Below are 22,731 nucleotides of genomic sequence, written 5' to 3' on the forward strand. Positions count from 1 at the left end.
TTCTGTCATACTAACTTTTCTCTAAAGAACATCTCAGAAATCAGTGATGAATAGGTTGCTCAAAAAACTATCAATATTTACTCGTTTCTCTAAATCATCTAATAGCAAAGGAAAAATTATTTCTTTTCCTCTAACACTAGCTTATATTAGCTAATATAGATATATAATTATTCACCTTATAAACTTTATATAAACACAGTATTGTAATATAAGCTAATATTAGAGAAAAAATATATATTTTAAAAGATATGTATTTATATATTCGCTAATATATATAATCTTCCTATATTAGCATTATATAACATGGTAATACTTTTAACTCAGGTTTATTCTGAAATAATTATAGGTGCACAGAGAAAAAAAATTAATATACAACTAATCCTTGAACAGCATGGAGTTAGGGCCCACCACCCACACCATTGAAAATCCACAGATCATCCCCCAAAACTTAACTACCAACAGCCTACTATGGACTGGAAGCCTTCACAATAACATAAACAGTCAATTAACACATATTTTATAAGTTATATATATACATCTGTATTCCTACAATAAAGTAAGCTAAAGAACATATTAAGAAAGTCAAGAGAAAATACATTTACAGTACTGTGTTGTATTTATCGATACTGTAAGCTGACATCATCTGTTTACAAGGTGAACCATCTGAAATGGTGGACACAGCTGCAAACCACAATCTACAGTACATATCAAGCAACTCAATGTTTTCTTGTCATGATTTTTCTCTGCTTCTTGGGAGCACTTTCAACATTACTAGTGGCATTTCATAGAGGTCACATGGTGTTATTTAAAGCTTACAGTATTGCACTGAACACAATGAAAAATATGCAAGAACCAACAAAGATCAATCACTTTTTACTGTGATAAGCAATTTACCAGAGAAATGAGCTGCTCATGCAGAGATGATTAGAGTAATATGGCATTTTAACTGGATACTCCCAACATGAGCTCACTACAATAGCAACAGGAAATGGCTCCAAAATTATTATAATACTACAGTGTCAGTACAGTTAATTTTATGAAGTTATGACTGAATACTACATTTTTACATCTGTTTACATTTCTTGGAAGGTGAATGGCACCATGTATAAGATGTGTTGCTGTGTGTAAGTTTTGATAAATGTTAACTTTCTATAATACATGTGCATATATTTTATGGTAGTAAATGATAAAATAGACTAGCATACATTTTATGCATTCATGCCATGTCTTTTTCTTAATTTTTTGATATTTCTAGGCTACATGGTTTGTCTGTTTTTTCAAACTATTGCAAATCTTCAAAATGTTTTCCAATATATTTACTGAAAAAAAATCCAACTACAAGTGAACCCACGCAATTCAAACCCATATTGTTCGTGGGTCAACTAGGAAGTCTCCCCCAATGGTAACATCTCACATAACATAGTACAGGATCAAAACGAGGATACTGACACCACCACAAGCCAATATCTAAAGTAAGAGGCTGCCCACTCTGAAGTAAGACTGCAAACACTTGGAGTCATGTCCTCTTAGCCTCCCCAATCCCTCCTTGTATATTAGTCTGTTTTTACACTGCTCTAAAGAACTATCTGAGACTGGGTAATTTATGAAGAAAAAAGGTTTAATTGATTCACGGTTCCACAGGCTTAATAGGAAGCATCACTAGAAGGCCTCAGGATACTTACAATCGTGGCAGAAGGCAAACGGAAAGCAAGCGCCTTCTTTACATGGTGGCAGAAGAGGGGATGAGGGGAAGTGCCAAACACTGATGTCCATCAGAGCTCATGAGAACTCACTTACTATCACAAGAACAGCATAGGGAAAACCACCACCCTATGATCCAATCACCTCCCACCATGTCCCTCCCCCAACACTGGGAATTACAATTCAACATTGTAATTGGGTGGAGATTTGGGTGGAGACACAGAGTCAAACCATACCACTCCTCCACCTCAAGCCACCTTCCAGAGTACTTTTATTTTTTTTGAGATGGAGTTTCGCTCTTATTACCCAGGCTGGAGTGCAATGGCGCAATCTTGGCTCACCACAACCTCCGCCTCCTGGGTTCAGGCAATTCTCCTGCGTCAGCCTCCTGAGTAGCTGGGATTACAGGCACATGCCACCATGCCCAGCTAATTTTTTGTATTTTTAGTAGAGACGGGGTTTCACCATGTTGACCAGGATGGTCTCAATCTCTTGACCTTGTGATCCACCCGCCTCAGCCTCCCAAAGTGCTGGGATTAGAGGCGTGAGTCACCACGCCTGGCCCCAGAGTACTATTAAAACCAGTAAAACCTGTACTGTGTAGAAATGATGCATGGGGATTCACTAAAGGTAATTTTTGTACCCACTCAAGAAAACAGTAGCAGAAAAGTCAGGCTACTTTAAAGGAATCTATAAGGGTACATCTACTCTCATCTGAACTTTAACCGTAGTAGGTGTTTGGGGAAAGAAGGTTGCCCTAATTCTATAATCAGACCAAGTATTACCCATCAGAAGTTGCACAGTGAAATGAATTGTAAAGATATAGAGTATCAGTTAGTTATTGCCAATAATGCTGCATAAGAAACCACCCCCAAAACACCCCAAAACTCAGTGCCTTAAAATAATAATCATTTATTCTTGTATTTATGGGTTTGAGTTGTTTGGGGTAACACTGCTTCAAAAGTTCCATCCTGAGTCCTATTGGGGAGGCAGTGACTACCCAGAAATGTTTTTCCAGTGGTGATGGTGGAAGGACAAGAACACAAGTGCAAATAAGCATCTTTGTTCCCTGACAAAGATGATATACTCTCAAGAATAATACTTTAATCCATAACTATTTTTCCCTGACTATGAGTATCAGACCATTTCCTATAAAGAAAGCAAGAGGAAAAACATGACTAGGGAGGGCAAAGAGTTAGGTGTAAACGGAACAATCCTAAATAAACTTTTGCTCCATCACCAATTTACCTAGGGTCAAAGTCTATCTACTATCACAAAAGGCAAAATGCCAAAATAGGAACTTTACCATCAGAATGTGGACTTTTTAAAGACTCTCCTTGAGACAAAGAACAAGACATTCCAGGCTATTCAGTATCATCATCTTAGGAATCTAGTAATATTCCACAGAGACTTCTACAACACTCTCTTAGTATATAACACTCTTGAATCCAGATGTACACTGATTTATCTTGTCCTTTGTTGAGTGGTCTGCCCATCAGCATTATTCTGGTCTAAATCTATAAACACAGGAAAACTACCCAGTATATTTTCTAGTTCTTGAATATTCCCCAATTGTTTTTCTTCTCTGTATAGGTCATTTATGGTTCTCTGTCCACATGATTATTTATAAACAGCATATGTGACATTATATACAATAAAGTTACCTGTAGGAAGAAAATAATTTACTGTGTGTTAAAATTGAACAGTCTGTGCTAATACCACAGTATCAGACTTCTGTGGTTGACTAATTAGCACTACTCATATAAAATTTAACAATGTATAAGATTAGATGCAGATTTGGCTTCTATAAACAAAATGAAGTCTTGACCAATACAAACAACTCCCTTTACAAGTTATATTTACCACCCTTCCAAAGCCTTAAAAATTTGCTTGACTTCTTGCCTCATGAATGGACTCTCAAAGAATTAAAGCAAATCAATGTCCAACCAAGAAGACCACTCATTTTTCAAAATGTAGCTCAAATCAGATTGTACTAACTACATACTTGAGGACCTATGCATTGTGCTATATTTATGGTGCCCTAAAGAAATATATAGCCTAGTTGGAGACAAAAACACATACATATAAAAATGGTAATAACTCATGAGGTTTATAAAAACTAACCATGTAGGACAGATGGTAACTGCTATAGAAGTTCAATGAATAGATCACTATAGTATAGACTGAGCTTCACTGAATAATGCCTAGAAAATATTAAAAGAGAAAACATGCCAAACATCAAGATTATAAGATTATAAAAGAGACAGTCTCGTAAACTATATTACATTGTAGGTACAACCTTTCTGAAAAGGATTTTTCTATGTACTGAGATTCTTGTATGCTCTTTGACACAGTAAATTCATTCTTACATATATGTTCTGAGAAAAATAATGAGAAATGAAACAGATTTTTACAGAAAAAAAAAAGAAAAGAAAAACCCTGGAAATGCCCAGTCACAAAAATTGTTAATTCAGTGTTGGTATGTCAGAGTATCAATTGTCTAATGTCACAACAATGCTCTGTATCAATCATAAATCCTCCTTCCTCCAGATATTGAGGGTTAAAAAATAAAGAAAGAAAAAAAATTGTAAATCCTCAGGGGCATACAAGTTTATTGCTCATGTGTCTGGGGTGAGCCTCTCCCGGCCAACTGCTGAAGGTGTCATGTTGGGCACTGGGACAGCTTTAAACACCGGATCTGAGCCTGGTAATTCCTGGAAAAATCTGAATACCACCACTGGGGAGCTGAGCTCATCTTCTACCAAGATCTTGATGTAGTTCACTTTCTTCAAACTTTCCTGCAACCGTTGACTCAGTTGACAGGCATGCTTGATCCTCTCCATAATCCCATCAAGTCCCAAGTATTGTAAAGACAACCACAGAGGCAGGGCACGGAGTTTGTCTGCGGGCTTATTTGATGTAAGACCAGCAACTAAAGTCAAGGCGGGGTCATCGTGTTTATACGGTGTCACCGCAGGAACAGCTGGCAAACCCAGCCACGGACCTGGAGTCATCGTCATGCTATAACATTTGGTTGCAGCCAGCACGGACAAGGAGACATAACCTAGAGCCAGTGTTGCCAGATTCACGCCCTCCACGTGAAGCCATATGCCATACTGCTCACAGAGTTCCTTCAATCGCCCGATCTTGTCTGTGTGTCCTACTGCTGCAGTTCCCGCATTTGCAACAAGCAACAGGGGCAGTCTTCCTCGTTCTACATCATCTTTAATCAGTTTCTCCATGAAGGCAACATCCATCTGATGCTGGGATCCAAACATAGTGTTACAGGGTACACGGCATAGGCAGGGGAAGGGCAAGCCGAGCTGATGACAAAGGTATTGGCCCAGGCCAGGTCTAGCAGCAGCACTAAGATATATGACAGGCTTTTTGTTATATAACACATTGAACCCATCCACTACGAAGTCTTCATATCGAGAATGAATGGCAAGCCTGCATATCTTTGCAAGTCCTTCTCTTTCCTCTTCGTGGAAATAAGCACAGCCATTTTCATATCTGAAAATTCTGCATAGCCATAAGGTGGTATCTGAAAGTATCCTAGTTGTAAGTTTTCTCAGCTTCTCCTTGTCCAGAGTTGAAATATAAGCTCCCAGACTATGTCCCAACAAAGCCATATGACCTTGTTCTCCAATATTTTGGATTCTGGGGCTCTGGGGTTCCTCATCTTCATCTCCATGCATCAGATTCTGAACCAGCTGGAGGATGCTCACCATATCTTGTCCACTGCCCGGGAGTGGCCCCGGAATATCCCCTGACACAAGCTTCTTTCCATTTTCCTCTTCTGTTCTTCTCTGACTGTCCTCCAACATCTTCATTGCCTTCTTCAAGTTTTTTCCCATTTAACCCTCACATGTCTGAGGGTTAGCTGGCTTCAGGTATGGCAACCTGGATTTGTTCTTCCTCTCTAACAGATTCCACTAAGCATTTTCTCACAGCAGTGGCAGAGGATCAAGAAAAAACATGCTAGCTCTCTGAGGCTTAGGCTCAGAACCTGCACCTCATTCTAATCTCCATAGCCCAGAATAAAAGTAAAAGGGCACTACAAAGTGACATCAGAAAAAACAATCTTGTGATGCATCTTAAAGAACTAGAAAAGCAAGAGCAAACTAAACCAAAAATTAGTAGAAGAAAATAAGTAATAAAGATCAGAGCAGAAATAAATGAAATTAAAATAAAATACAAAAGATCAACAAAATAAAAGGTTGGTTTTTCTGAAAAGATAAACAAAACTGGTGACCTTTTAGTAAGACTAAGAAAAAAAGAAAAAGACCCAAATAAATAAAATCAGAGATGAAAAAAAGAAACATTACAACAAATACTGTAGAAATTAAAAGGATCATTAGAGACTACTAGGAGCAAGTATATGCCAATAAATGGGAAAACCTAGAAGAAATGGACAAATTCCTAGACACATAAAACCTAGTAGGATTGAACCATGAAGAAATCCAAAATCTGAACAAAGCAATAAAAAATAGCAAGATCAAAGCCAAAAAGTCTCCCAGCAAAGAAAAGCCTGGGACCTGATGACTAAAAGTCACTGCAGACTTTTAGCAAACATTTAAGGAAAAGCTAATACCAATTCTACTCAAACACTTCTAAAAAATAAAGAAGGCGGGAATACTTCCAAACTCATTCTATGAGGCCATTATTACTCTTGACTATTAACCAGGCACATATTAAAAAAAAATAAATAAAACTATAGGCCAATATCACTGATGAATATTTATGTAAAAATCCTCAACAAAATACTAGCAAACAAAATTCAACATCATGTAAAAAGGCCATTCATCATGACCAGCTGGAATTTATCCCAGGGCTGCAAATAGTTCAACATATGCAAATCAATCAACGTGATATACCATATCAACAGAACGAAAGACAAAAAGAAAAAAATGATCATTTCAATTGATGCTAAAACAAGCATTTGATAAAACTCAACATCTGTTCCGGATAAAAACTCCAAGAAAGAACAAACCTCAACATAATAAAAGTCGTATATGGTAGACTCACAGCTAGTACCATGCTGAATGGGAAAAAAACCTGAAAGCCTTTCCTCTAAGATCTGAAATACAACAAAAAGAGGCTCACTTTCACCACTCTTATTCGTCATAGTACTGGAAGTCCTAGCTAGAGCAATCAGGCAAGAGAAAGAAAGAAAGGACATCCAAATTGGAGAGAAAGAAGTCAAATTATCCTTGTTTGCCAATGATAGGATCTTTTAATTAGAAAAACCTGAAGACCACCAAAAAACTACTAGAACTGATAAACTAATTCAGTAAAGTTGTATAATACAAAATCAACATATAAAAATCAGTAGCATTTCTATATACCAACAATAAACAATCTGAAAAGGAAATCAATAAAGTAATTTCACTTACAATAGCTACAGATAAATATCTAGGAATTTTAAAAAGTGAGATCTCTGCAATAAAAACTATAAAACATTCATGTACAAAATTGAAGAGGACACAAAAAATAGAAAGATATCCCATGTTAATGTATTAAAAGAATCAATATTGTTAAAATGTCCAAACTACCCAAAGTAATTTACAGATTCAATGCAATCCCTATCAAAGCATCAGTGACATTCTTCACAGAAATAGAAAAAAAATCCTAAGATGTAAATGAAACCACAAAAGACCCAGAATAGCCAAAGCTATCTGAAGCAAAAAGAAGAAAACTGGAGGAATCACATTACCTGACTTTAAATTATACTACAAAGGTATAATAACCAAAACAGCCTGGTACTGGCATAGAAACAGACACAGACCAATAGAGAGCCCAAAAACAAATCCATACATCCCCTATGAGCTCATTTTTGACAAAGGTGCCAAGCACATTCATTGGGGGAAAGGACAGTCTCCTCCAATTAACTGTACTGGAAAAACTGGATTATCAATATGCAGAAGAATAAAACTAGACCCATCTCCTACCACATACAAAAAATTTTTTAAATGAATTAAAGACTTAAATCTAAGATCTCAAACTATGAAACTAACAAGAGAAAAACACTGGAAAATCTCTCCAGGACATTGATCTGAGCAAGGATTTCTTGAGTAATACCCTAAAAGCACAGGTAACCAAAGCAAAATTGGACAAATAAGATCACATAAAATTAAAAAGATTCTACACAGCAAAGGAAACAATCAACAAAGTGAAGACATAACCCATAGAATGGGAGAACGTGCTTGCAAACTATCCATCTGGTAAGGAATTAATAACCAGAATACATAAGAAGCTCAAACAACTCTATAGGAAAAAAATCTAATAATCCAATCAAAACATGAGCAAAAGATTTGAATAGACATTTCTCAATATACATTTCATATACAAATGGCAAACAGGTGAAAAGGTGCTCAACATCATTGATTATCAGAGAAATGCAAGTCAAAACTACAATGAGATATCATCTCACTCCAATAAAACTATAAAGACAGTAAAATGATTAGTGGTTGCTAAGAGTTTAGGGTTCAGGATGATTAGGGGAAGCACAGGTCATTTTTAGGACATTAAAATTCTGTATAATACTATAATGCAGATACAAGACATTACCAATCTGTCAAAACCCTAGAAATTTACAACACAAAAAGTAAATTTAACAAAATCATTTAGGTCAGGTGATCCCAGGAAGAAATACAGACTATGATAAGACTAACTCTTTTACAAGTATATGAAATAATTGCACTAAAGGGAATGGGGAAAAGGTGCTGACTGAAGTAACTCTGGAAATGAGTACAGTCAGTAATACTAGGGGCAAAAGGGAACTGCACATAAAGCATTTATGGTAGTTAATAAAATTGTTTTTTACAGGGTGCAGGTTAGTAATTCTTGTACTACTATACTTGTATACTGAAATTTACTAAGTAAATGGATGGCAGATAATGGAAATCAGGTGTTGGAGTGGGAGTTCACAGATAAACAAGGATAGGAAGCTAGACTGATCCAAGCAGTAATTAATTATAATTAGAGACCTCAGTATGACTTCATGTTTACTTTAATGTAGATATATTTGGTTACATATAGCAGTATTTACAAATATATATAAATATATAGATTAGTAAAACAGCATTTTAAAAAATTCTATTAACTAAGAGGAACTAAATGAAATGACCGCTTAGTAGCAGGAAGCATACCTAGCACCTAGATGTTGGTTTCTAAAACCATTCTCCAATTAAAAACAAAAAAAAGAGCTCCTTGCAAAAATGACCAATTCTAGGGCAATAAATATACAAGATAAGTCTGCAACAGCTTATAGTACCAGAATGTAAGGAAATGCTGAACACATACACACACCATAACACAATGATGGTGGTTTGTCAAGGACCATACCCCCAAAAGAGACAACTGAAAGAGCTCCCAATGGCCAAAGCTAGAATAATTCAAAAAACAAAATAATTAAAATAGTATCAGATTATAACACAAAGTAAAAAATAAATATTCATGACTCTATATGACTATACGATTGAAATAATTAGTAAATTACAAAGAGACAAATCTCCCATCCAGGAAAATTTGAAATAATTTATGTAGATACCCCATGGTTAAGGAAGGGCAGTATAACTTATCACCTCTTAGGTGTGGGCTGTGCAGTGACTCCCTTCCAAAGTTTACAGTAAGGAAAGGGGGAAAAAAAGAGTAACTTTACAGTGGAGAAATCTGACAAGCACAACCTCAGTCTGGTGATCAAGGTCAACATCAACAGTGAGAAATCATGTCGATAGTAAGCACCATTGAAATTATGTCATGAAAATGGTACTTTGCCTCTGTCGCTTTTCTCCCAATAAACTATAACCCATCTTATCATGAGAAAACATCAGACAAATTCCAATAGCAGGGCATCCCATAAAATATCTGAGCAGCATTCCTCAAAACTGTTAAGATCATCAAAAACAAAGGAAATTTAAGAAACTGCCACTACCAAGAGGAGCATAAGGAAACATGACAACTAAATGTTGGATGAAGCCCTGGCAAAGAAAATTAGGTAATAACTAAGGAACTCTAAATATATGTATTTTAGTTAATAATAATGTATCAATATTGACTCATTAATTATAACAAAATTATATTTTATATCATGCTGATATAAAATGTTAACAGGGAAAACCGGGCATGAGAATATAGGAATTCTCTATACTGTTTTCTTAATTTTTCTGTAAGCATAAAATTAAATAAAAAATAAAGTATGTTAAAAAACAAAAATATCAAAACATTAACAGTGACAAAATGTTAACAGTGAATCGCTGTGGTAGGTTATGGGTTAATTTCTAGTTTTGTCTTTGGTTCCCTATACCACATCAATTTTCCAGAACAAACTCTATGACTCTATGCTGCTCTAAAACGTGAATGCATACAGAATGAAACAATTAACAAGTCATTTCTCAACTTGTTAACAAGTCAATTCTCAACTTGTTTAAATTCTAAACACTAAAACTGTTTATAAATTTTAAAAGCAGATACTATTGAATTACAATTTGTTGCATACTGACTAAGCTAACAATTTTATCAATCTTCTATGTAGTGAACAGTATTATACCCTTTTTAAAAAACTAAAGAAATAGATGTTCAGAAAGTTTCAGTCATATAGCTAATAAGTGACAGGTAAGATGATTCCAAAACATTTTCATTTTTATCATACAGCCTCCCAAGAATCGTCTAGCACTTAATAAACTAGTTCTAGTACATATTTCGTCTTAAAGTACTTCACAACAATGCTGTAAAGCAGGTGATAAAGACCATATTTATGTGAAACTGTGTCAGAAGGAAAATGTGTGACAGGCAGCACTGCAGTGCTAATTCCAACAAAAACAAAACAAAACTGCCATCAGTTAAAAGAATACAAGCAACATTGCTACAGAAACAGCAGCTGCCCAACCTATTCCAAATAATCTTTAATTACTGGAGAACTTGTTTTGTCAGACTACACCATGAATCATGTCTCTTCCCTAGACAATAAAGCAGTTTTCAAAATGTATCAAGTCAATCAACTAAAATTGAATTTTCTTATCACATTATTTTGAAGTACAGAAAGATACCTAGACTGATTTCTTGCCATCATCAAGGCTCACTAACCCCCACTGATCAAGTTGTTTCAGCATGTGACAGAACTGATAAGCTGAGAACACATAACACTGACATCAGTATTTTTTTATAAAGCCATTTCATGATTCCTTAAATCACAGATGACTCAACTCAAACTGCCCTATTTTTAAGTATATTGGTTCCTCACGATGCAAAGTAAGCTAAGAGTAGATTACAAATGAGGCCTGAAGAAGAAAAATTCAAATCCTGCCCAAAGACCTTTATCAGTGGGTACCACTGGTCAATTCTGGAACAATATTAACATCAAAATAAAAACAACAAGAAAACAACCAATCTGCTATGGACTGGATGTTTATGTTGCCCCAAAATTGATATGTTGACACCCTAATCTCTAATGTGATGGCATTAGGAGGTGGGTCATTAAGAGGTAATTAACTAGGTCATGAAAGTGGAGCCCTTATTGATGGGCTTAGTGCTCTTACAAAGGGATGAGAGATTCTAGAGAGCTCTCCCTCTGCTATGTGAGAAGATGGCAAGAAATAGCCACATTATGTGCAAACCAGGAAGAGGGTTCTTACCAGAATCTGACCATGCTAGCTAGAACCCTGATCTCAGACTTCCTAGCCTCCAGAACTGTGAAAAAAATGTTTGCTTTTTATTAAGCTACCTAGTCTATCAACTAAAACACAACCCAATTCTTAAAAATAGATGAAAGATCACGGCCAGGCGCAGTGGTTCACGCCTCTAATCACAGCACTTTGGGAGGCCGAGGCGGGTGGATCACGAGGTCAAGAGATCAAGACCATCCTGGTCAACATGGTGAAACCCATCTCTACTAAAAATACAAAAAATTAGCTGGGCATGGTGGCATGTGCCTGTAATCCCAGCTACTCAGGAGGCTGAGGCAGGGGAATTGCCTGAACCCAGGGGGCGGAGGTCGCGGTGAGCCGAGATCACGCCATTGCACTCCAGCCTGGGTAACAAGAGTGAAACTCCATCTCAAAAAAAAAAAAGAAAGATCTGAACAGCCATTTACTGACAAAAAGATATACATAACAAATAAGCACATGAAAAGGTGTTTGGCATTACTGGCCAGTATGGAAATGCAAATTAAAATCACAAAAAGACACCACCATCCACCTATCTGGATGGCTTCTTTTTTAAACTGACACCACCAAAAAACAAGAAGGAAGAAAGAGTTAAGTGAAACTCCCATACACTGTTGGTGAGAAAGCACAGTGGCACAAGCCACTCTGAAAAACAGTTTGGCAGGTTTTTACAAAGTTAAATATATGCTTAACTACAGGAGCCAACAATCCCACTCCTAGTTATTTACCCAAGTAAAATAAAATCCTGTACAGAAATGTTCATAGCAGCTTTACTCATAATCAGCAAAAACTAGAAACTCAAACATACCTTATCATAGGAATGGATAAACTGTGGTATGTATATATACACACACATACACACACACACACACACACACATAATGCAATACTACTCAGAAATAAAAAGGAACCCACTTTGATTTACAGATCACCTTACATGAATCACAAGTGCACCATGCTGAGTGAAAGAAACCAAACTTAAAAGGCTACATACTGTACAATTTCATTTACATGTTTTGGAAAAAGCAACTATAAAGTCAGAAAACAGATCAGAAGTTACCAGGGGTTAAGGATGGAAGAATCTGAAAAAGAAAAAAGACATGGAATTCTTTTCGGGTGGATGTGATAGAACTGTTCTATAATTGGATTGTAGTAATTACATTATCTATGTGTTAAAAATCATAGATCTGTACATCAAAAAAACATTTCACTATCTGTACACTGAAAATAATTTTTTTAAAAAATCAAGTAAAAATAACAATTGCAAAGGGCTAAATCCCATTGTATTAAAGTAAAAATTCAAGAGTCCACAATGATGTGAAAAACAAATAAATAAGTAAATATACGAAAAAAGAGCTCTTCTTTATAACAGAAAACCAACAAATAACCAAGTTTGGGAACATCTGGAATAATGAACAGCATACGTTTCCTGATTCTATGCATTGAGAATTTGGCATCACTCCTGGCATAGTTCTACCAAAAGGACATAACCTAAAATTAATCATGAAAAAGCATCAGACAAACCCAAGTTGGTCACTCTACAAAACTGGCTTGAACTCTTCAAAAATGTCAATTACATAAAACATTATACTCAGAACTAGTCCAGATTAAAGAAGACTGAAGAGATATGAGAATCTAATACAATACACAATCTTAGATTTACTATTTTTGTTAAGTACTTTATTAGGATAACTGACATCTCAATATGGTCTATCAATTAGATATCAGTTTTGTGTCAATGTTAATTTTCTGATAGTGATCACTACGCTGTGATTCAAGAATTCCTGGTTTTTTGGGTGGGGGGAACACTGAAATATTTAGAGGATAAAGATGCATCATGGCTGCATTTTACTCTTAAATGGTTTAGGGAAAAATAATTAGTGAGAAGGGGAAAGAAAGCAAATGAGGTAAAATGTTTACATTTGGCAAATGTGGGCAAATGGTATCCAAGAATTCTTGCAACCTTTCCGTAAGTCTGAAATTATGGATTAATTAAAAATGTTTTTTTTAATTTTAACATTCCTTGGGCTAGAAATAACATACCTAGTTATGCAAGGACTGACTCAATGTGAACACATTTACTAAAATTAAAGAGTCTAGGAAAACTCTGGTACTAAGTACCGACCAGGGAGGCATCTCCTGGCAAACAGCCCAGAGCTTCTGGGTTCTACTGTGGCAAGGAATTAGCTTGATGCTGTTTGTTAAACATCTCAATTACACAAGCAACTCTACCCCTCAACTTTTCTTGCTCATCAGTGACTTAATGGGGGTGTGAGGGGACAGAGTCTCACTCTTTCACCCAGGCTGGAGTGCAGTGGTGAGATCTTGATTCACTGCATCCTCCACCTCCTGGGTTCAAACGATTCTCCTGCCTCAGCCTTCCAAGTAGCTGGGACTATAGGTGCACACTACCATGCCGAGCTAATTTTTGTAATTTTAAGAGATGGGGCTTTGCTATGTTAGCCAGGCTGGTCTTGAACTCCTGGCCTCAAGTGATCCGCCCTCCTCGGCCTCCCAAAGTGCTGGGTTTACAGGAGTGAGCTACCGTGCCTGGCCCATCAGTGACTTTTGACTCTAAATCAGCAGCTTCAAGTGCAGATCTGGCTACAAAAAAATAACGATCATACTGACTTGTAAATTAGTTGTATTTATAAATTGGTTATAAATCATGTTCTTGTACATTTGATTAATACTAGCCTTTCCAAGTCATAACAACTTTGGGACACGATTAAGAATACTGGGGGACCCACAAGTCTCTTGAGTATGGGAACCATACTATAGTATGGTCATTTAACTTCGTGCAAGCTCTTAAATGACAGTGTTTCTCTTAGCTACATTCGTTTGCCTTGTCACATCTTCCAATCAAGAAGTTTCAATACTTATAGAGCATCAAAATGAGTAAGACTAAATAAATAAGACTAAATAAGGTTAGTGGGAAACTACATTTTTCAGTGGGAAAATTATATAAGTACTTAAATAACATGAACAATTCTACTTCGGAAAATTGCCTAAGATACTTTCTCATATAAATACGACACCGATGCAACCATTTCAAACACATGGGAAAAGGCAAGAATGGTTTTATTTTCATGCTTTAAAGTATCTTGACATAGAAGAGGTAAACACAGACCACCAGTGAGAACTTGCTTTTGTCAAGCTTACCTTTGAAGAACTAGGACAAGCCATTCCTGCTAGGCCACCACCAAAGATAGGATATGGCTTTTAGATCCACAATTTTAACAAAATATGCAGACAGAAAAGAAGCTTCTATAGAAAAATTGCGCCTTCCTTCCTAACTTCAAATTTGGGGAGTCCAATATAAAAAAAAGGAAAAATGTTCCACACAGTGGCACTTGCTCAGTCTCTTTATTTAGTGGTACACATATAAAGAATTAGTTCTTAGTTGTGGCATATTAAGTCTGATCTTGCTTGTAGAAATACGATCTTAATATTTCATTCTCGGAACACTTTAAAACCCAAGCCACAGTTTCTCTTTCAAGGATGTGGAAAGCATTCCTCATTCAAATCTGATGAATGGTTTTGTAAAATATGTGACTCATTTTTATTAGTCATTATCTTCATGCTGGATTCTAATATTCTTTTTGATGGTGATGTGTTCAATGATAGAAACTTATAGAGAGAAAATTCCTTCCTTCTCAATTTATAAACAAAAATTTTAAAAGCAACATTTTTGATGTGGTAGGAAGACATTTATATGACATAAGCAGCTACTGCCCTAAACTGGCAAAAATAACAAAAGAGCAAATTGTTATTTAACCTTTAAATAACGAGCCTCTATTTGCTAAAAAATCTACAAATATTTTAAAAATATTTCCTTCTACTGCCATAAAAATTAGATAACCCTGTTTAACAGCTTTTGAAGATATTAATTTTATAAGGAAATAAAAAGATTGACTTGCCTCCTGAATGTCCAGTGATAATGAACCCTAATTTCCCTACCTCAAAAACACAAAAAATGATGTAAAGTGGATCAAAGTACAAGTTAATATTAAAAATCATTCTTCATATGGCCTTTCACTAAAGTAACAATGAAAAGATGAATGTAAAAATGTGTTTTTGCTTGAAGATTTAGCGAATGTCCAAGGAATCACAATTTTTGAGCTTTTACATCCAGAGTACTATACTATGTGAATATACTAGAATGCCTCACATTAAAAAAAGCACAGTGATAAAATTCCACATGTAAAATAACCTAAATATTAATAATAATTCCATTCTTCATTACCTTTTATTATCTAAAACTTCAAAGCCATCCATCTTTTCAGTGTTTTGAGTAAGCAATCAAAACAATCATGCTTTATTCAGTTTTAAAACTAAATTTCTCCTCTTGAAATCTGGAGACATAGATGGAAGAGACACTTAAGGTAATCTTGTCCAACTTCTTAATCCCACGTATGTGGAAACAGTCTACAACATCTCATTATGTCATCATTGATGTACCTTCTCCACCAGTAGCATCTTGGGAAATATGAAGGTCTTCAAGCATCTCAGCCAGACTAATTCGAGGTGCTCCTTCATCATCTGTGTCACTTTCCACAGGGATGGCTGAATCTAAGAAAAACACAAAGAGAATAAAATAAATACAAAGTATTTATACGTATACAAAGTATTAAATAAGTATATTCTGAAAGTATACAAATATCTACCTTCTTTATTATTATTATTATGTAACTATATTATGTCAGAAGCTCTTGTCTCTTATAGCAGGCATCCAAATTATATTCACTGAATGAATGAACTGAATAACTGTATCAATATACTTCCACCACTATAGGAGGGAGAAACTTAAGGGATCAAGCTAGGATGCAAATAATATTAACTGTAATATAGAAAACAGTATTTTACTAAGTTTTATTTACTGTTTCGGAAGTTTTTTCTGTAAAAGTCTGACTAGAGCAGTTGCATAAATTAAAAACATTTATGAGAATCAAAGCTGAAGATACCAAAATATTCATACTGGAAACTATATTTATATACAGAACAAGTAACTTAAATACTCTTAGAACCCCAACCTCTGTAAATGTTGACATTTTTTCTAATTGTCTCATCTTCTTCAAGATCTTCAAGAAAATCTTGGTATTGCCTATAAAATAAACATTTACAAATTTTATCACCAAAAATACACAGGTATATTTTCTTCATCTTAAGTATGTAAATTGCTGTTTCCCACTCACATTTCATGAAACAATTTTATATAAACCCTGTTTTTTTTAAGACATCAGCATCTTCACCATCATTAAAGCCACTTTTTGAATCATCCAATAAACTGTTTTAGAACACTGTCTTCATTTCTGCTTAAATTATTTAAGAAATATAACACACTTGCCATCAACAAGCTGTTTCCTTTTTATCTCAAGCCGTAAGTACTCGTCTATTTATGATATTCATAAGGTAATTATTTATTATAAAGTATGTGCCATATACTCTATGATGCTAACACAACAAAATCACCTAATGATGCATTTCTCAGAAAGTATGCCCATTGCTAAGCAAAGTATGACTATCTTTTAGCTTTTCAAATGAATTGTTTACATAAACACTACAATTATTAGGTCATAAACCAAGAAATAATTACTAAAATCTGTGTTAAATGTCTTTACACCATCTTATACTGATTCTATTAATACCTTGATTAGAATCCAAGATTAATATTGAGTCCAAATAACAATTGTGTGATGCCTATTTCTTTACTACATAAAGGTATTTATCATAAAGATTTCCTTTGAGACAACATAAGAGATTTAAAGAAAAGCGAGACCTTTCATCATCTGTATCCATGTTTTCTCTCTCTCTTGCAAGCTCTTTCAATTTCCAGTTTCTACGACGCTGACGTTTGGTCCGGTCATAGCTCTTCTTGATTAATACCTGTAAGAGAAATATTTGTAAAGTTATAAAGAATGGGAACTATACCATGAGGCCACAAAATTCAATAAAGCTAAAAAATGAAAGGTTATGGGAATGCCAGAGAAGTCACCAACCTAATGACAGTGGTTACACCTCAAGAGAAAGGAGTAGGGATAGAGGCAGTGTTAAGAGGACTTTTAAAATTTTTCTCCATGTATTTAACTTTTTATGAGAATGCATTCAAGCATTATTTGTATAATTGTTAAAATTTACTAACTACATTTTTCAGTGACTGAATACCGTTTTTCTTAACAAAAACTGCAGTTTTCTTTCAACTCAAACCTAGTTTTCAGCTACTATTCATATAAATCATTCTGAACATCACAAGCAGATACTTTTTTCTCTCTTATTCCCACCAATAAACATTTACAGAACTATATATAACTTTCACAACAATATATCTTAGAACACTTGTTTAAATTATGGAATGAATAAATGAAAATACTTTCACAAAACACAAAATCTTGCAAGATTGCCATGATTTCCTCTTATGACCTTGTTAGAAATACCTATTTAGACTTACACTCCAACTATGCTGTTATTCCTAATTTGTCAACTAATAAAAGTACAACTGGGCAGGTGGTCAAAACTCTTGATTTGCCATGGCTCTATTTTTTTTTTTTTTAATCACTGCTAATGAAATCAATGTTTATTCTAAAAGATTAAGCAAGTAGGAGGCAGGGTCTTTCATACTAACTTCATCCACAATTTCTCATGATTCTTAACCTCATCATGATGGAACTTAACAGATTTTTCAGAAGTAATAGTCTTTTCCAAGACTTGAGACTGAGAAGATTATTTTTCACTGATATTATATTCAGCTTTGAATAACAGTCTTAACTCTAAATGCCTTTTTAACTGAGTAATATACATGAAACAAAGTGAGCCTAATAAAAATGAACCTGAATGCTAAATGTCATCATGTTTAGCTATTTATTTATTTATTTATTTATTTATTTGAGACAGAGTCTTGCTCTGTCACTCAGACTGGAGTACAGTGGTGTGATCTTGGCTCGCAGCAACCTCCACCTTGGGTTTAAGCAATTCTCCTGCCTCAGCCTCCTGAGTAGCTAGGACTACAGGTCCATGCAATCACGCCTGGCTAATTTTTTGCATTTTAGGGGTTTTGGTCAGGCGCGGTGGCTCAAGCCTGTAATCCCAGCACTTTGGGAGGCCGAGACGGGTGGATCACAGGGTCGAGAGATCGAGACCATCCTGGTCAACATGTTGAAACCCCGTCTCTACTAAAAATACGAAAAATTAGCTGGGCATGGTGGCACGTGCCTATAATCTCAGCTACTCGGGAGGCTGAAGGAGAATTGCCTGAACCCAGGAGGCGGAGGTTGCGGTGAGCCGAGATCGCGCCATTGCACTCCAGCCTGGGCAACAAGAGCGAAACTACGTCTCAAAAAAAAAAAAGACAGGGTTTCACTGTGTTGCCCAGGTTGGTCTCAAACTCCTAAGCTAAGGCAATCCACCCACCTCAGCCTCCCAGACTGCTGGGATTACAGGTGTGAGCCAGTACGCCCAGCTAAATTTATTTTTGCTCTACAGATAATATCAGGTATTTTGACAATGAAAATGTGATTAGAAGAGGAACAACAACAACAAAAAAATCACAATATGTCTTGGATTTGCCCCAAGAAGAAAAATTATTTAAAATGAAGCCAGGCATGACAGGTGACACCTGTAATCCCAGCTACTTGGGAGGTTGAGGTGGGAGGATCACTTGAAGCCAGGGTTTCGAAAGCAGCCTGAGCAATATAACAAGACCCTGTCTCTACAAAACATTTTTAAAACATTAGCTGGGAGTGGTGGCATGTGCCTATAGTCTCAGCTACTCAGGAGGCTGAGATGGTAGGATTACTTGAGCTCAGAAGTTTGAGGCTGCAGTGAGTGATGATAATGACACTGCACACAAACCTGGACAATAGAGCAAGACTCCTGTTTCTTAAAAAAAAAAAAAAAAAAAGAAGACGACTTTTGCTATTATGCCTTATCTGCAGTTTCAAAAATCTCTAAATTGATTTGTTATTTTCAAAAGTGTGATACCTCTTACCCCTAAGAGTTACATTCATCCTCTTTAACACCGGAAAAAAGAAAAAAATCTAAAGCCTTACCACATCTGGAACTCTGTCTGAGTTCATTTTGTTGACATGTTCATCATTTAAGTTACAGTTGGCCAAATCAAACCTGAAATGTAAACGATGAAAAACTTAATGACCATTTACCCTTTGTGTGTAACTTTTTATTTCATGGATATCACCTAAAACTTCCTAAAAATCAAACATTCAACATGCTTCCCACTTTAAAAGTTCTGTCATTTATTATACAATACACATGCTTCTGTAGATGCTGGTAAAGATAAGGAACTCTGAGTTTCGCTTATAATCAATTATTGTCCGCCTTGCCATACATTTGTAAAAGAGGCAAAACAGACTTATATACCAGTCCAACTTTAGAATTCAGTTAGATGCTTCCTTCTAGTTTATTTTAAACAAAACAAAACAAACAAACAAAAAACCTCATTCTCTAATAAACTGAAATCCTAAAAGTAAAAGTAATATTTGAGGGTTTAATCACACACTCACTGATAAGCTCTGATTCAGAAAGAACTGATCTATGCCTTTATAAGCCCTTTGTATACATGGTTGCCATATCTTAAAAGTGAGTTATCTAAGCAGTAGCAAATACACAATAAAAAACGATCCAAATCTGCAAAAGAAGCTCTAAATATGGATCTAACCATACAACTTCAAAGTTTAATTAACAAAATCTTAGAACAAATTATTCTTTAAGATTATGACCAAAATGGAGTACCTATGGGCTTCGTCCAATCCACAGTTTAATTTAGTTATCAACAATAAAATGAGTTATAAGGCTCCTAAGAAACCCTTCGATCTTTTTGGAATAAATGATGTTAGTATTTAAGGTACTTTTTCTAGTTCCCAAAGAAAATTTGCAATCCTAATTGGCAGTTTAAAATATGAAATAATACAAACCCTAACACCAGGTCTCCAGGATTTAGAAGATGTCCCAAATGAGTACGACAAAAATACTGTTTATCTGTATTCAATTCAGATGTCTTCTGTACCCAAACTTCCCCGAGGGTATGCTTAAGAGGAAAGAAAATGTACTCTTCAATAATCTAAGCATAACTCTAAAAGCATCTCAGAGGAAAGTTAAATACAACATTGATTTTTGGTTTTCTAATTTTAAAAGAGACAAAAAAGTTTTTTTTAATTTTTCTGATATGTGAAACACTGTCAAAATTAACAAATTACTGAATCATAAGTATAGACTCACAAGCAATTCATAAAAATAAATCGACTTTTTCTAAGATTTTATTCAAGACTTTTATAAAACATTAACAATGTCCCTAAAAAATGTATAATTTTCAAAAAAACGTTTTCACAGGAAGATGGGCCAATACAGAGTAAACAAAATAACTGAAAAGGTAGGAGAATCTTAAATCAAGAAAGTATTCCAAGCAAACTCCTGCCTGACACAGGGTTCAGAAAATCAGGGTTCAGAAAAAAGAGCCTAGAAATCCTAGTAGTAAACCATTAGAGAAGCCAAATCTTTATCAAATTAATTTTTAGGTATTTACTAGTGGAAAGTATAATCATTCATATATATATATATATATATATATATATATATATATATATATATGTTGCAGAAACAACACCCCAAGTTTGAATTTTTTAAACTAGAAAACTATTAATTCGCTTTCCAAAACGCCAACACCTTTAATAAAGACAGATGAAGTGAAGTGAGTGAGATCAAGAGCAAAATATTAAGAGTTATAAATAAAATTAAGGATCTCAAAGTTATGAAAAGAATCAATGCTTCTTATTGCAGTTGGTAAAAGAAGAGGAAATGAAAAAGATAAAAATAAGTCGAGTGGAAGGAGAAACTAAAATAAAAGACAAGTCTCAGATTTAAGAATTGCAAAAGAAAAGTCAATTACTGTAAACTAAATTTTACTTAACAGGATTTATTTTCCAGCTATTAGACTGCTTCCGCTTATAAACTTATTAACCTGTTCTAGTTATTTTTTAAAAAACAAGAAAACATAATATCTGGTTTTATATCTGCCTGAGAAGAGTTGTGTTCTATTATTTATCATAAATGAAAGTTTGTCCTTAACTATATTAACTTAATTTTTAAATAAAATGTAGAAAGTCATCTGTCTTCCACTTCCACTGATTTTTTCCAAGTATCACAAGTTATTTTTGTCTCCAGAAGGATTAACACACACACACACACACACACACACACACACAGAGTAATCTGGGAGTCTCTAGATACTATTTCACATTAAAAGAAGCAAGACTTGCATCTGTGAAGAAACAACTTGATTTCAGATATGGGTTAGAAACTATACATGTGATTGTGAACACCGGAATTTCTGTGTTGTGCCAGAAATCAAGGATGCTTTCAAAGACTAAGAAAGTCACATCAAAGGAACACAGGAACCATTCTGAAGGGGTTCCCATTGAATAAATGTGTGGCAGTATGAGAATTTGAAGAAAACAAAGGAAAGGCCAGGCACTCATGCTCATGCCTATAAGGGAGGCGGGAGGATTGCTTAACGCCAGGAGTTTGAGATCAGCCTGAAAACATAGTAAGACTTTACAAAAAATTAAAAATAAAAATTAGGTGTGACAGCAAGCTAAGGTGGTAAGATCAAGGTTACAGTGACCTATGATCGCACCAATGAACCCCAGCTCTGAGAGACAGAGAACTTGTTTCTTTAAAATAAAAAGTAAAAAAGGAAAAGACAAAGAGAGAGGAAGAGAAAAGAAAAAAAGAAAGAAAATACAGTAAATATATAATATATATGATCATAATGATAATCACAAAGAGAAACATCACCAAAGGCACAGCTGAACTAATTTTCACCACTGGAAATGACTCCTAGATCAACTCTTTACTCTGAAAATATTTGTTATAAGAATTAATTTATGCACAGGCCAAGTGACATGGCTCACGCCAGTAATCCCAATACTCTTGGAGGCCAAGGCAAGAGGATTCCTTGAGCCCAGGAGTTTGAGACCAGCCTGAATAACGTGGAGACCCCATCTCCACAAAGAAATCAAAAAATTAGCTGGGAATGGTGGCACATACTTGTGGTCCCAGCTACATAGGAGACTGAGGCAGGAGGATCACTTGAGTTCAGGAGTTTGAGGCTGCAGTGAGCTATGAAGCCACACCACACTTCCGCCCGATGACAAGGCAAGATCATGTCTAAAATTAATTAATTAATTAATTAAAAGAAGGTATGCAGAAGAGCATTTCAGGAAAGCTACATAGCCCTTAGTTAATAATGAAAAGCTCTTCCTTAAGAATGACAGCTAATACATGTTGAATAGAAACAGAAAATTAACCATTCTGTGACCCTAAATAAAATAATTTGGGTAAGAATTATCAACAG

The 22,731-nt window shown here is 35.2% G+C and overlaps 1 protein-coding gene and 1 pseudogene across 6 annotated transcripts in view; both read right to left on the bottom strand.

Moving 5' to 3' along the window:
• The window catches only part of NMD3 (NMD3 ribosome export adaptor), a 66,631-nt gene that overhangs the window by 15,739 nt on the left and 28,161 nt on the right, over positions 1-22,731 (bottom strand). For 4 of the 5 annotated variants that reach the window (XM_054247331.2, XM_054247329.2, XM_078353904.1 and 1 more), the window contains exons 12-16: positions 20,294-20,406; positions 19,412-19,484; positions 17,146-17,252; positions 16,400-16,470; positions 15,828-15,938 (exon numbers count right to left, since the gene is read on the bottom strand). In XM_054247331.2, the coding sequence (XP_054103306.1) occupies positions 15,828-15,938; positions 16,400-16,470; positions 17,146-17,252; positions 19,412-19,484; positions 20,294-20,406 (475 nt within the window). Of the gene's footprint in view, positions 1-8,697; positions 13,971-15,827; positions 15,939-16,399; positions 16,471-17,145; positions 17,253-19,411; positions 19,485-20,293; positions 20,407-22,731 lie in introns of those variants that run through there. The other variant, XM_017965710.4, reaches the window with a different exon arrangement.
• LOC103788730 (putative pyridoxal-dependent decarboxylase domain-containing protein 2 pseudogene) lies at positions 314-15,910 on the bottom strand (annotated as a pseudogene). Its single transcript, XR_013528454.1, has one exon. The product of XR_013528454.1 is annotated as a putative pyridoxal-dependent decarboxylase domain-containing protein 2 pseudogene (transcript).

The sequence above is a fragment of the Callithrix jacchus genome, chromosome 17, assembly GCF_049354715.1.
Source record: "Callithrix jacchus isolate 240 chromosome 17, calJac240_pri, whole genome shotgun sequence".
Classification (NCBI taxonomy): domain Eukaryota; kingdom Metazoa; phylum Chordata; class Mammalia; order Primates; family Cebidae; genus Callithrix; species Callithrix jacchus.